Genomic DNA, 13,949 nt, shown 5'->3' with positions numbered 1-13,949 from the left:
ATTAGCTTCTTCTTCCCTACCATGCCGAGCTGCTCTCAGCTCTGCTACAGTAGAGGAATCTTTTTTTTTTTTTTTAATCTATTTTCAAGACCAAAAAAAAAAAAAAAAAAAAAAAAAAATCTATTTTCACTATGTAGCCCTGGCTGATCTGGAACTCATTATACAAACTACATTGGCCTCGAACTTCCAGAGACCCATCTTCCTCCACCTCCAGAGTGCTGGCATGTGTGCCACAATAGGGTTTCTCTGTGTAGCCTTGGCTGTCCTGGGCTCACTTTGTAGACCAGGCTGGCCTTGAACTCACAGAGATTGTCCTGCCTCAGGACCAACCCCACCCCCCCACTCCCTCCCCCCGCCCCAAGTGACGGGACTAAAGTTGTGCGCCACTGTGCCTGTCTAAGAAGTATCTTTTAAAGAACAAATCACATGTGGGTGCCAGGGTATATGTCTTTGATCCCAGGACCTGGAAGGTTAAGGTGGGAGGACTGTGAGTTAGGAGCCAGCCTGGCCTAAAAGAATGAGACTATATCTCAAAAAATTAAGCGAAAGACAAATAAACATAAACCAGACCACTGCTTCTCTGCTCAGAACTCCTTGTGACTTATTCTGGGGGAGCCAAGGCCTCACTGCTCATCTGAGCTCCTGCCGCCGTGCCTCTGAGCTCCTCTTCTGCTGTGACCCCTTTAGTCTCCTCAGCCACACAGCGGCCTCGGTCCCTTTCCTTTCTTCAAGAGTTCGGGGGGGGGGTTGTAGCTTTTAGTTTAATTATGTGTATTCGCATGTGTCTGCATAGGAGTATGGGCACATGAGCGCAGGTGCTTGCAGAGGCCAGAAGAACGCAGTAGAAAGACCTCCCAGAGCTGGCGTTACAGGCTGCCCAGTACGGATGCTGGGAACTAAACTTTGGTCCTCTACAAAAGCAATACACGCTTGCGTTATGTGGGTCTAGCTGCCTAAACTCCCTATGTAGCTCAGACTGATCTAAACTCCCTGTGTAGTTCAGGCTGTCCTGGAACTTGCAGCAATCCTGCCTCTGCCTCCTGAGTGCTGACATAGAGGCATGAGCCACCACATCTGGCTCTTCTTGAACATTCCAATTTTGCTGAAGTTGGCTTGTAAGTGTCCTCCATGGGGACTTGCAGGACCTGGAACCGAGTGAGAGAGTTTGAAGTCGTTGAAGGGGAGAGCGGAGGCCCTGCCTCCTTCTCATTCCTCTCCTTGACTTCCAGGTCACTAAGAGAACAGTTTCCTCTCTGCCGTGCCCTCCTGGCATGATGGGCCACAACAGTTATAGCAATAGAACCTGGATGATTGTGGACTGAAATTTCCAGAACTGAGCCGAGGATGGGATCTTGGTGGTAGCATGCTTGTCTGGCACTGCGGGGCCCCAGGTTCCAACGCAGCGGCACACATAACAGCAGCACCCAAGCAATCTTTGTCTTGATAGGTTGATGGCCTAAAATATTTGTCTTGATAGGTTGATGGCCTAAAATATTTGTGATCATAATGGAAATCTTCCTGTGTGCCTGTGTGGCTCAGGTCCTCACATCTAGGGAGTTCTAACAACAGGACCCATCTCTAGCTCGGTATAGCAGTGCACGCTGGTAATCCCAGCACTTGGGAGATTGAGGCAGGAAGATGAGGAGTTCAAAGCCAGCCTTGCCTGCATGGTGAGTCTGAGGCCAGCCTGGGGCTATCTGAAAGAGACTTTGTCTCAAATCACTGTTCTCTGCAAAGACATGGAAACCTGTCTGCCTTCCTGGGCAACACTGCTTTACTCTTCTGTGTAGTGTTTATGTCTGCTGTGTATTAACACCCGCTTACTTGTTCATTATGTTTCTCTCACTGAAATGTTAAATTCCAAGAGGGCAGAGGTTTCATTCACTTCCATAACCCTGGTACCTAGAACTTGACAAGCAGTCCTCTACCGGCAAGGTCTACTAGCTAAGAATGGCTTACTTTTTCTTTCTTTCTTTCTTTCTTTCTTTTTTAAATATTGAAAGGATATAAAATCAAAGAAGACTATGTGACAGACATCGCCAACACACAGAACACTACAGTGTTCATCCTCTGGTCTTGTGCAGAAAAAGTTGGCGGAGTCCTGACTCAGTCATAGGAGACTTTGCTGGGATAGTCAGAGGCCAAACAGGACACGCATTTCCATGTCCACCTTTTTTCTTCTCCCATAATTGACACCTCTTGAGTGTTTTGTCACCCTGTGGGGACTGCCTCCCCTAAGAAAACCCCTTCCAAAATGGACAAAGTGGGTATGCCTGTCATCCCAGCACAAGGCATGCTGAGGCATTGCCATAAGTTTAAGGCCAGCCTGCACTATGTACCAAGCGCCAAGCCAGTCAAAACTGCATAGCAAGACTCTGTCTCAAACAAACAAACAAACAAACAAACAAACAAACAAACACCACCTCCCATAGTGAGGAAACTCCAGCATCCGTGTTTGTACCATTTAACTACACCATAAAGTAGATCCAGGCCACAGCTGAGTGGACCTTGACCACCCACATCAGGTTCAGCTAACTATCTTTTCTCCTCCTGAAAACTGGATTTGAGGTTGGTACATCTGAACTAAAAGAACTGAGACTGCTGACTTCCAAGCCAGTGTGGCTCAGCTATGTCTCCGCCACAGCCTCTACAGAGAAGATGCAGTGGCCACCACACATCAACTCAGCCCCCAGAAGACAGAGAGACAGAACTGCTTTCCTAGGTCATCCTCAAAGGCACACTGCGTGCAGCTAACTTTATATTCAACTCCGCGTGCTCGGCAGAGAAGAGAAAATGAGAAAAGAGGTGAAATGGTAGGAGCCTTCCTTCTCTTCACACGGGCTGAGGGTATGTCAGGGTATTAGGACAGCAAACGGGAGATGTACATTCTCTATTCCTCAAATTAGTCTCCACTCCCAACCCTGTGTGTGCGGTGTGTGACTGTGTTTGCACACGATGAAACACACATGCTAATGCGCATGCGTGGGGAGCTTCCCTCTTGTTTGGGCCAGGGCCTTTTTTTTTTTTTTTTTTTTTTTTTTTGGTTCAGCTGTGCTGTGCAATCAGGCTAGCTGGCACCGCAACCTCCAGGCAGTTCCTCTGTCTCCATGTCCCTCCTTGCCACAGCAGAGCCAGGGTTATGGACAAGCGACACTATCTCTGGTCTTTGCGCGGATTCTAGGCACCTGAACTCGGGTCACCAAACTCACACAGCCATCACTTTTACCCTCAGAGCCACGGCCCCAGGCCCAGATTGACTTTCTTTTGTCTCTTGGGTTGGTTGGTTGGTTGGTATTACTGTTGTTGTTGTTTGAGACAGGAACTCTACAGAGCTCCGGCTGTCCTAGACCTTCCGAAATAGACCCGGCTGATTTCAAACTCACAGGGAGCCTCCTGTTCTGTCTCCTGCCTCCAAAGTCCTGAGATTAAAGGGTGCACCACCACACCTCGGCTGCTGTTTTAGTTTTTGAAGATGGGGGTCTCACCATATTGCCCGGGCTGATACTGAACTCCCGGGCTCAAGTGGTCCTTCCCGCTTCTGTCTCCTGAGTGGTTAGGATGAAAAGGAGACTCCCTATGCCTGGCTCAAGGGAGGCTTGGGGATCTTCCTAAAGCTGTAAGTGTGAGTGTGCATGTGTGCTCGTGCCCGTGCACTCATGTGGAGACCATAAGGAGACCTAGTGTGCCTTCCTCTATCACTCTCTGTATATTTGCAGCAGGCTCTCTCCTTGAACCCGGGGCTCCTGGGTTCTTACCTAGACTGGAAACCAGCAACCCCCGGTGATCCTGTCTCTGTCTCCGACACTGGGGTTACACGTGTGTATTGGATGCTTGGCTTGTTACTTGTGTATTGGGTTCCTAACTCTGGTCCTTTTAACTGCTAAGCTGTCATCCCAATCCTCTGATTTTGGGTGGTAGGGGGTCGGGGGTGGGGCAGGGGAGGTCTTATTATGTAGCCCAGGCTAGCCTCAAACCTATAAAAACCTGAAGTCCTCCTTCGGAAGCCTCCCCAGGCTTCAGTCAAGGTGTGCGTTGCCAACATCCTACTTTTCGCTTGGATCTATACAACAAACGGCCCCATTCTGCGCAAGATCGAGCTCACATGGAACAGGTGCCTAGACCTGGGCACACTTTTCCTCCAAAGGGAACTTACACCACGTAGTTGACGGCACCGAAGGTGTTGGTCAACCTGCACATGTGCTTCACCGAGTCGAGCAGCACGTCGGGGTTTTCCTTGTGCTTGACGTAATCCAAGAAAGTAAATTCTGTCTTGAACAATGTAGAAAACTGAACAGCAGCAAACTGGGAAGGCAAGAGAGAGATGGCTTGGCGTTACAGGTTCCTTCTCAATGGCTGGTCTTCTCCTGTCTCTGCTTGCCACCCCCCGCGCCGCCCCCTCGCCACCGCACCTCCACCCCCGTGGAGCCAGGGCCCTGTGATTGCTGGTCCAGCACGGCCACTCCGTCAACTTCCCAACCCCAGTCTCTATTTCTTATGCTGAGTCCCAAGTAACCCAACTTCACACCCTGCCTCAAATCGTTCTTTGGAAAAATTAAGATAAATATAAATGTGTGTAGAAACGAGCTCAAAGAAACCTCTGCTTTCTTATTTTATTTTATTACCTCTGCTTTCTTACCTAGAGATGTGGGCTCCTGGTCTCTGGGCTCACCTAACTCACCTGTAGGGATGGCTCCCAGTAACCATGTCAGTGATGAAAACCCCTAAAGTGGCCAGAGATGGTCACCCAACTGAGGCTGAGCCAGTCAGGGTCTCTTTGGAACTGGGGCTTTACAGAAGGAGGACGTTAAAGTATCCTTTTGGAACTTTATCATGCAAAATTAGGAGTTTTCTACAGGCCATGAAATTTCAAGAAAAAAAGGGAGCCAGCTACAGAGAAAGTGGAGAGCACAGAAATACTGGGCCGCTAAAGGCGCCTGGTTCTTGATGCTGCCAGATGGGTAGGCTCAACCGTGCTCACACGTTCTGGAGACACACCTCACAATATACCTAATGGCTAAAGCCAGCTCACGGGGGGGCTGGGGGGGCATCTCTGACCTGCAACTGCAGGTCCTCACGCGGGGGTGTACCTGGGTACCTAAGCCAGCGAGCAACTACAGGTCCTCACGCGGGGGTGTACCTGGGTACCTAAGCCAGCGAGCGACTACAGGTCCTCACGCGGGGGTCTACCTGGGTACCTAAGCCAGCGACTACAGGTCCTCACGCGGGGGTCTACCTGGGTACCTAAACCAGCGAGCGACTACAGGTCCTCACGCGGGGGTGCACCTGGGTACCTAAGTCTGTGACTACGGGTCCTCACGCGGGGGTGCACCTGGGTACCTAAGTCTGTGACTACGGGTCCTCACGCGGGGGTGCACCTGGGTACCTAAGTCTGTGACTACGGGTCCTCACGCGGGGGTGCACCTGCGTACCTAAGTCTGTGACTACGGGTCCTCACGCGGGGGTGCACCTGGGTACCTAAGTCTGTGACTACGGGTCCTCACGCGGGGTGCACCTGGGTACCTAAGTCTGTGACTACGGGTCCTCACGCGGGGTTGCACCTGGGTACCTAAGTCTGTGACTACAGGTCCTCACGCGGGGGTGCACCTGGGTACCTAAGCCAGCGACTACAGGTCCTCACGCGGGGGTGTACCTGGGTACCTGGTAGGAAGTGTTGCTGAGTTTCCTCATCACATCCTTCATGAACTCCAAGATTTTTACAAATTCCTTTTCCTCCAAGCTCATTGAGCCATCAAACAGAAATACCAGGTCCACGTTGCCCTTCAGACATTCTGCAGAGGCCACACGTAAACAGGCGAGACTGAGTAAGTTTAGCCTGCTGCGCTGGTTCCTGCGGAAGCCAGCTTCTCAGCGGTGTTTTTACCCACTGGGTCTCCAATTCCTCACCCTGATAAGCAGGTCGACTTTGTAACATCCGTCCACTCAGGCCCTGGGGAAAGTAGTAGCACAGGCCACTGAGGTAGGAGTTCTGGTCACATGACCGAGACAGTCCAGGATCACAGGCCTGAAAGAAGCAAAGGCGGCGGGGGGGGGGGGGGGGGGGGGGGGGGGGGGATGTTCAGGCTTCCTCTGTTATGTGTCTTTCAGGCACTATGAGCAGAGAAGGAGAGCCCTCAGAACCCCGTCTCCTCCCTTGCTTCCAAAGGGCTCTCAACACAAAGCATGTTTGCCTTGAAAGGGTCTCTGCAACCCCAGCGCCAGCTTCTCTGACAATGAATGAATGCTCGCCACCTGCGGGATGACCTCTAACCTTAGCCTATCACATGTTCTGTGTATAACTGGGCATTGCCCCACATTTCCAGGACTGCCCCTCCCAACCACACAAACTGCATTCACCAAATCCAAACCTCACTTTTCCAAAGTAGACAGTATGACCACGTCCTTGTACTTATGCTTGCTCTGTTCTGTCAGGCTGCAATTTATAGACAGGGCTTTTGTCCTTTGTACAACTTTGTATCTCAGGGCCTTACCTCAGGGAATCTAGCACGTGTTGACCTATAATAGTAGTTAACTAAGCAAGTTGCAATTAATCACTGCATCCCAGGGGGCACGGGGCCACATGCCTACAACCCCAGTCCTGGGGAGTCTAAAGGAAGAGAGCAAGTTCCAGGCCAGCCTGGGTATATAACAAGACCCTGTCTCAGTAAAACTAAACTAAACTAAACACAACACCCAGCCAGGAGGTGGTGGCACACACCTTTAATCCCAGCAGTCAGGAGGCAAAGGTGGGCAGATCTCTGAGTTTGAGGCCAGCCTGATCTACCGAGTGAGTTCTAGGACAGCCATAGCTACACAGAGAAACCCTGTCTCAAAAAAAAAAAAAAAAAAAAGCAGCCAGGCATGATGGTACATGCCTGTAATCCCAGCACTCTGAGAGGCAGAGGCAGGTGGATCTCTGTGAGTTCGAGGTCTACAAAGTGAGTCCAGGACAGCCAAGACTACACAGAGAAACCCTGTCTCAAAAAAACAAAAAACAAAAACAATAAATAAATAGAAGCATCCTGGATACAGATGAGGTGTGTAGGTCAGTTAGAGGCAGGGGTATTAATAGCTCAAGGTCAGCCTCAGCTATTTAGTGAGTTTGAGGCTAGCCCAGACTATGTGAGAAAAGGAAGACGCTGGCTCCTACTCAGTGCTCAGTGAGTCTGATGCTGCTAACACTTCGTCAGGTCTTTTATCTATTTCTTTTTCCTTTCTGAGACAGGGTCTCGTTATATAGCCCAGTCTAGTTTGTCACTATGCAGTCCAGGCTGTCCCAGCTGCCCCTGTGCTGGGATCACAGGTCTGTTCCCCACATCCGGCTTCCCCTCCCAGCCCTTTCAACCTCCCTTTCCCAGCGGGCAGCTCTATGGTCTCTGACGTCATCATACAAAATTCTTACCAAAAGGTTTCCCTTGGCGGCTTCTGTCACCAAGGTCATTCCCAAGTACTTGGAGGTATAGTTAGAACCTACAGGCACCGGAAAGGCAGTATGAGGGAACTCGGGTAATCAGGTGTGTTGAGATCAGCCTCGGTTCTCCTGGGACCCCACTTCCCATCTCCTTCCCTCCTTACTCACCACGCAGGCTGACTGGTTGGCAGGAGCCACTGCTCGGATGACAATGATAGAGGCTCCCGGTGCTGTTCCCTTCACCTGGAGCTCCCACGACAACCCTGATGAAAAATCTCCCGTGTGAGATGAAGTTGCCCAGGCCTTTGCCTACCCAGGCCCTCTTTTCTTATTTCCTACCCATTACTCCTTTTCTTTCTTTCTTTCTTTCTTTTTTTTCCCCCTCTTTGAAACAGTCCTGTAATCCCAGCACTCGGGGAGGCAGAGGCAGGCAAATCTCTGTGAGTTTGAGACAAGACTGGTCTACAAATCAAGCCCAGGACAGGCAAGGCTGCACAGAGAAACTCTGTCTCAAAACACACACACACACACACACACACACACACACACACACACACACACACGAAAATAGGATCTACTATATAGGTAGCTCTGGCTGTTCTAGAATTTGCTATGTAGACCGGGCTAGTCTTGAACTCACAGAGATCCAAGTTCCCTTGCTTTCCCAGGTGCTAGGATTGAAGTCATGCAGCACCACACCCGGCTCCCTTAAGTATCTTCCCCCGACCCTCAACCCCAAAACAGGATTTCCCTGACTGTCCTAGAAGTAGCTCTGTCCAGGCTGGCCTTGAACTCAGAAATCCATCTGCCTCTGTTACTGAGAGCTGGGAGCCAGCACCTCCGAGCTATATGTTCCAAATACTTCACAGTGATACGAGGCTGCCTGTTGATAGCTTATGAGCTGCAGCAGAGGTGCTTAGCAACCTTGACAACCTGATTCTGACTTGCTCTCCAAGACCCGAGCGGTAGAAGGAGAGACTTGCCTCCAGCAGCTGTCCTGACTTCCACATGTGCGCTACAGTGCACATGCCCCAACAACTATAATAATCATATGTTTGTTTGTTTTTTTTTAAATCTTGCTAGCCGGGCGTAGTGGGGCACACCTTTAATCCCAACACTCAGGAGGCAGAGACAGGTGGATCGCTGTGAGTTTGACACCAGCCTGGTCTACAAAGTGAGTCTAGGACAGCCAGGGCTACACAGGGTAACCTGTCTTGGAAAAAAAAAAAAATCTTGCTGAGAAAGCAATGCAGCTCTCACTCTTTAGAGGAGCTCTTTGGTACCCCCTCTTTCCTAATAGTCAAATAACATAATTCTAGAGCAGTCTAGAAGATTCGAGGGTCAAAGAATGGCCTGTCAGATGGGCTTAGGACTTCTCCACTTAGATATCAATTCAAAAAGCTATTTGTGACTAGGTGTGGTGACAGAGGTCACCTCTGCCACTCAGAGACTGACAGAGGCAGGAGGATAGCAAGCCCCAAGCCAGCTATGGGAATTTAATAAGACTCTGTCTCAAGCTAAAACTAGAAAGAATCCAGGCCTTGTGGATCCAGCACCTCAGAGCCAGAGGCTAGGGATCAGAAGTTACACTGAGCAACAGCAAGCATGGAAACAGCCTGGTCTACAGAGACCCTGTCTAAAAGCCAACCTCATGTGGTCCTGAGGGAGCCTGGCTCCTGTTTCAAAGGTGACCCCTGCAACCCCTGCTATGTGACAATCCTCACCCCCAACTCCAGGCCTGCGTGTCCCTGGGCAGGTGTGGGGCCCTGCATACTCTGTTGGTAGAAGGGAGTTGAAAGAGTAACAGCTCACCCATCTCCGACCTGCAAGACCCGATACCCAAAATGTCTTCCAGCCTGTGCCAGGAAGCTCTGTGCATGCCGAGTGTCCAGGTTGTAGCTCCATGCCTTGGCTGAGGGAAGCAAACCTGATCAGCTGTTTCTTGTCTGGACTCCCACATACCACGTGCTACCTCAGGGAACCTATTTCTCCAGACCCACTCAGGCTCCAAGACTGCCAACGCCCAGGCAGAGAAGGATGGTGCCAGGACCTTCCCTCCAGGGCTTAGACTGGAGTACAGGAGACCACACACTCTGTCTCGGGGCACAGGCAACTCCTCCCAGACCCTGAGGACTCAACTTCCCCTTTGACCTATTGTCAAAGAAAGAAGGGGCAAGGAGGCCCGTGACAGAGAAGCCCCAATGGGGCCCCCAGGCAGAGAATGACCAAGAGAGTGCCCTGGGGCCCCACATGACCAGCCTGGAGGGTTCCCCATATCCTGAGCCCAGCAGTTGACTGATCTCATCCCCCCCCCCTCTACCCACCGTAATTCAACCCACCCCCACCCCACTCCTAATCCAGATAACGAGAGTGACATCTACAGACTTTAAACTGTCCTCTTCTGGTCCAACTTTCCTTGCATTCAGACTTAGCGCCCTGTGTCCTAGGATGTCAGAGGTGAAGAGTACCCTCTTTTGTTCAGGAAGGGAGGGCAGACCTCCAAAGGGGGAAAGACTTGCCTAAAACTGCAAGGAGAGCTAATACGGTGGAGATTGAGGTGGTAACCCGATCCAGCCTTCTCCTCCAGTCCCTGGGTCCCACAACTAGCCACCTAAGCCCTGGAAGGCCCACTCCGCCTCCCGCCCTCTGTCTTGGCAATCATGCTTGTGTGGGTAACGGCTTCTCTCTCAGGGACTCCCAGGTCCCACAGCACCTATGCCACCCAACCCTGAGAGTGGCTCCTTGTTTTCTTCAGCTCTACAAAGCCTCCTGGTTTCTCCCGCCACAGCGAAAGTCCCTTTTCCCCCTCCCTCCGGATTTCCTACCAAACAGCTGGAGAACCAATAGCAACAGTCTGGGTCGGGTAATCCACAAACTCATCTGCGCCAAGGAGGGACCCGCGGGTGGGTCCAGCCTCACTCTCGGAGAGTTTTGAGATCTTCTGGCAACCTAGACAGGGTGGAAGAGGGAAACGGCGATGCCTCTTGCATGGGGCCCCTTGCAGTGGAACTTTCTCAGGGCCACCAGGCTGGTGGCACGGGGGTGGGGGCGGCGGGAGGGGTGTGCTCCTGCCGGGTTGTGAAACCTCACAGTTCAGAGAGGAAGTACTAGCAGGTTAGATACATTTCCTGTGCCTGCTTGCGTTTTCACATCATCCCAGAGCAGACAGCAAGGCGGTTAAATTACTGTCACTTCAGCTAAGCAGCATCTGCTCTCACACCCTGAAGACTCTTCAAAGCGCGATAGAGGGGGAGGGGTATGTGGGTTTGGATGGGGGGGGGGGGGGGGGGCGCAGGACTGTAATTATAATCTAAAACAAACAAACAAAAAAAGAGGGTTGCCAGGAAACAACCCGAAGGTGATGTTGCTGAGCCACAGAGGAAGAGTGTGGGTGACAAAATGATGGAGGCAAGATACAGCCTGGAGCAAGCTGCTGCTTCTTCTCCTCCTCCTCCTCCTCCTCCTCCTTTTCTTCTTTCTTTCTTTCTTTCAAAGACAGAGTTTCTCCATTCAGCCCTGGCTGTCCTGGAACTCACTCTGAAGAGCAGGCTGGCCTCAAACTCTGAGGTCTGAGATCCGCCTGCCTCTGGGATCACTTGGCATGTTCTACCACCACCTGGCTAATTTTGTTTCTTTAAAAGAAAAGAAAAGAAATCCTTAGGATGAAAGAAAATATCTGTAAAACACATAGAAGATGATGCAGGCATACTCAAGAATATGTATGAAGAAAGACAGACAGACAGACAGACAGACAACAACAAAAAGACAACTTTGGCAGGTGGGTGGTGACTGAGTGGGGAGGTGTCTTTTTTTTTTTTTTTTTTTCCTTAAAAAAAAAATCAATTACTGGGGCCACGAGCTGGGTCAGTGGATGAAGAGATTTGTGGTGTTAGCATGACAACTTGAGCTCCAACCTCAGAACCCACCGGAAGGTCAGCGCTGACCTCCATATGTGCTCCACCCAGCGCGTACACACGTGGCAATTTTTAAAAACCAAAATTTGTTTATGTTTTTTAATTAAAAATAAGCTATTATCTATCTTTTGCAGGGCAGGGGTCACACTGATGGCTTTATACTGCTGCTCTACTGCCAAGCTGTGCTCTTCAGTTCATATTATTTATGGGTTTTTTGTTTGTTTGGTTGGTTGGGTCTTGGTTTTGATTTTTGGCTTTTTGAAACAAGATTTCTCTGTGTAGCCCTGGCTGCCCTAGAAATTTACTCTGTAAACCAGGCCAGCCTCAAACTCATGGAGATCCATCTGCCTCTGCCTCACAATGCTGAGAGTTTTGGGTTTTTTTTTGTTTTGTTTTTTTTATTGTTGTTGTTGTTGTTTTTTTTTTTTTTTTTGAGACAGGGTTTCTCTGTGTAGCCTTGGCTGTCCTAGACTCACTTTGTAGACCAGGTTGGCCTCAAACTCACAGAGATCCATCTGCCTCTGCATCCTGAGTATTGGGATTAAAGGTGTGTGCCACCACACCTGGCATCTAAAGATGATATAAAAATAGCCAAAAAACACATGAAGGGATGCTCAACCATATTAGTGGGTTAAAGACAGGGAAGAGTCAGGCGTGGTGGCGCACGCCTTTAATCCCAGCACTCGGGAGGCAGAGGCAGACAGATTTCTGTGAGTTCAAGGTCAGCCTGGGTCTACAAAGCGAGTCCAGGACGGCCAGGGCTACACAGAGAAACCCTGTCTCAAAAAACCAAAACCAAAAAAAATAAAATAAAATAAAATAAAAGAAAGAAAATCTACAGAATGAGGCTGGTGAAATGGTCAGTGTGTTAAGCACTTGCTGGCAAGCCTGACGACTGGAGTTCAATCCCTGGGAGCCACACAGTAAGAATCAAGAACTAAACCAGGCATGGTGGCACAGCCTTAATCCCAGCACTCGGGAGGCAGAGGCAGGCAGATAGCTGTGAGTTCCAGGCTAGCCTGGCCTAGGACAGCCAGGGCTAGAAACCTCATCTTATAAAAACGAACAAACAAACAAACAAATAAATAAACAAAAAACTACTAACTCTCCCAAAATTTGTCCTCTGACCCACACATGCATGCCCCCCACAATAAATAAATAAATAATATGTTAAAAATAAAAATCCTGCCAGGCATGGTGGTGCACATCTTCAGACCCAGCACTCAGAGGGCAGAGACAAGCAAATCTCTGTGTTCAAAGCCAGCATAGTGTATAGAGTGAGTTCTAGTACAGCCAAGGCTACACAGAGGACACTTGTCTCAGATAGATGGATAGGTAGGTGGGTGGGTGGATGGATGGGCGGACAGATATCTAACAATTTTTTTTTAACAGACTGGCATTGACGAGGAACCCTGTCTCAGAGAGATAGATAGATAGATAGATAGATAGATAGATAGATAGATAGATAGACAGATAGATAGATAACATATACTTTTCTTTTCTTTTTTGTTTGTTTTATTGGTTTTTCAAGACAGGGTTTCTCTGTGTAGCCTTGGCTGTCTTGGACTCACTTTGTAGACCAGGCTGGCCTTGAACTCACAGTGATCCACCTGCCTCTGCCTCCCTAGTGCTGGGATTAAAGGTGTGTGCCACCACTGCCCAGCATATATAGTTTTCAAAAAACTGGTGTTGACAAAGAGCCCTGTCTTAAATAAATAAATAATAAATATCTAACATATACACTTAAAAAAAAAACAGACTGGAGTTGAACTCCTAGACTGCTGAGGGTGACTCTGGCTCCTTCTTCCCCCAGCACCATTGTGTTGGCATTGCCGCAATGTGCCACCACACCTGTGTGTTAGAGGGCTAGAAGTGACCCCAGCCTTCACCCCTCCTAGGTAAGCAATGGAGCAACATCCCTCTACAACCCAATTCTAAATAACAGCTAGTGCTGTAGAAGGAGCCTTATGCATTTCTTTATTAACTGGTTTTCTTTGATAATACAAATGCATACTTTTGCCATTTATTTTAAAAATCACAAGAACAGGGCATAGTGCTATGATTAATAGAAAGAAAATAAGATGATAAGAGAATAAGATGCCAGGCAACAGATATATTATATGAGGTTTATTAAGTGAGCATGGGGAGAGAAGAAAAGGGGGAGGGGTACCCCAGAGAGAGAAAAAGAGAGTAGAGCAGGTGGGGGGGAGAGATAAGAGGAGAGAGAGAAGGAGGGAGGGGAGAGGGTTAAGGGGGGAGAGAGAGGAGGAGGAGGAGGGAGAGAGAGAGAGACAGAGAGACAGAGCGCGCAAGAGCCACATGGAGGGTCTGTCTTTTATACGGCCCTGGGCAGGGTCACGCCCCCGTGGCAGGTAAGCAGTGACATCACAGGTAGGCCGACTAAAGCAGAATCCTAACGCATAGTGTCTCACGAACCTATAATCCCCGGCTACTGGAGAGGTTGAAGCAGGAGGATGGCACATTTGAGCCTTGGTAACTTAGTTAGGAAGACCTTGCCTCCAAAGAAAAAGGAGGAGGAGGAGGAGGAGGAGGAGGAGGAGGAGGAGGAGGAGGAGGAGGGAGGGTGAGGAGTGAGGAGGAGGAGGTAGGAACCAGTAGCTCAGGGC

At 49.7% G+C, this 13,949-nt stretch overlaps 1 protein-coding gene across 1 annotated transcript in view; it reads right to left on the bottom strand.

The window, feature by feature from the left end:
- Itgal (integrin subunit alpha L) overlaps positions 1–10,442 on the bottom strand; it is a 40,740-nt gene extending 30,298 nt beyond the window's left edge. The window contains exons 1-7 of the mRNA XM_051145343.1: positions 10,234–10,442; positions 9,221–9,320; positions 7,577–7,671; positions 7,400–7,467; positions 5,905–6,022; positions 5,659–5,789; positions 4,154–4,302 (exon numbers count right to left, since the gene is read on the bottom strand). Of these exons, the coding sequence (XP_051001300.1) occupies positions 4,154–4,302; positions 5,659–5,789; positions 5,905–6,022; positions 7,400–7,467; positions 7,577–7,671; positions 9,221–9,320; positions 10,234–10,288 (716 nt within the window). The 5' untranslated portion in view covers positions 10,289–10,442. The remainder of the gene's footprint in view (positions 1–4,153; positions 4,303–5,658; positions 5,790–5,904; positions 6,023–7,399; positions 7,468–7,576; positions 7,672–9,220; positions 9,321–10,233) is intronic.
- Positions 10,443–13,949: the final 3,507 nt, after the last annotated feature.

This window comes from Acomys russatus, chromosome 5, assembly GCF_903995435.1.
Source record: "Acomys russatus chromosome 5, mAcoRus1.1, whole genome shotgun sequence".
Taxonomy (NCBI): Eukaryota; Metazoa; Chordata; class Mammalia; order Rodentia; family Muridae; genus Acomys; species Acomys russatus.
This window is presented reverse-complemented; position numbering and strand designations above follow the sequence as displayed.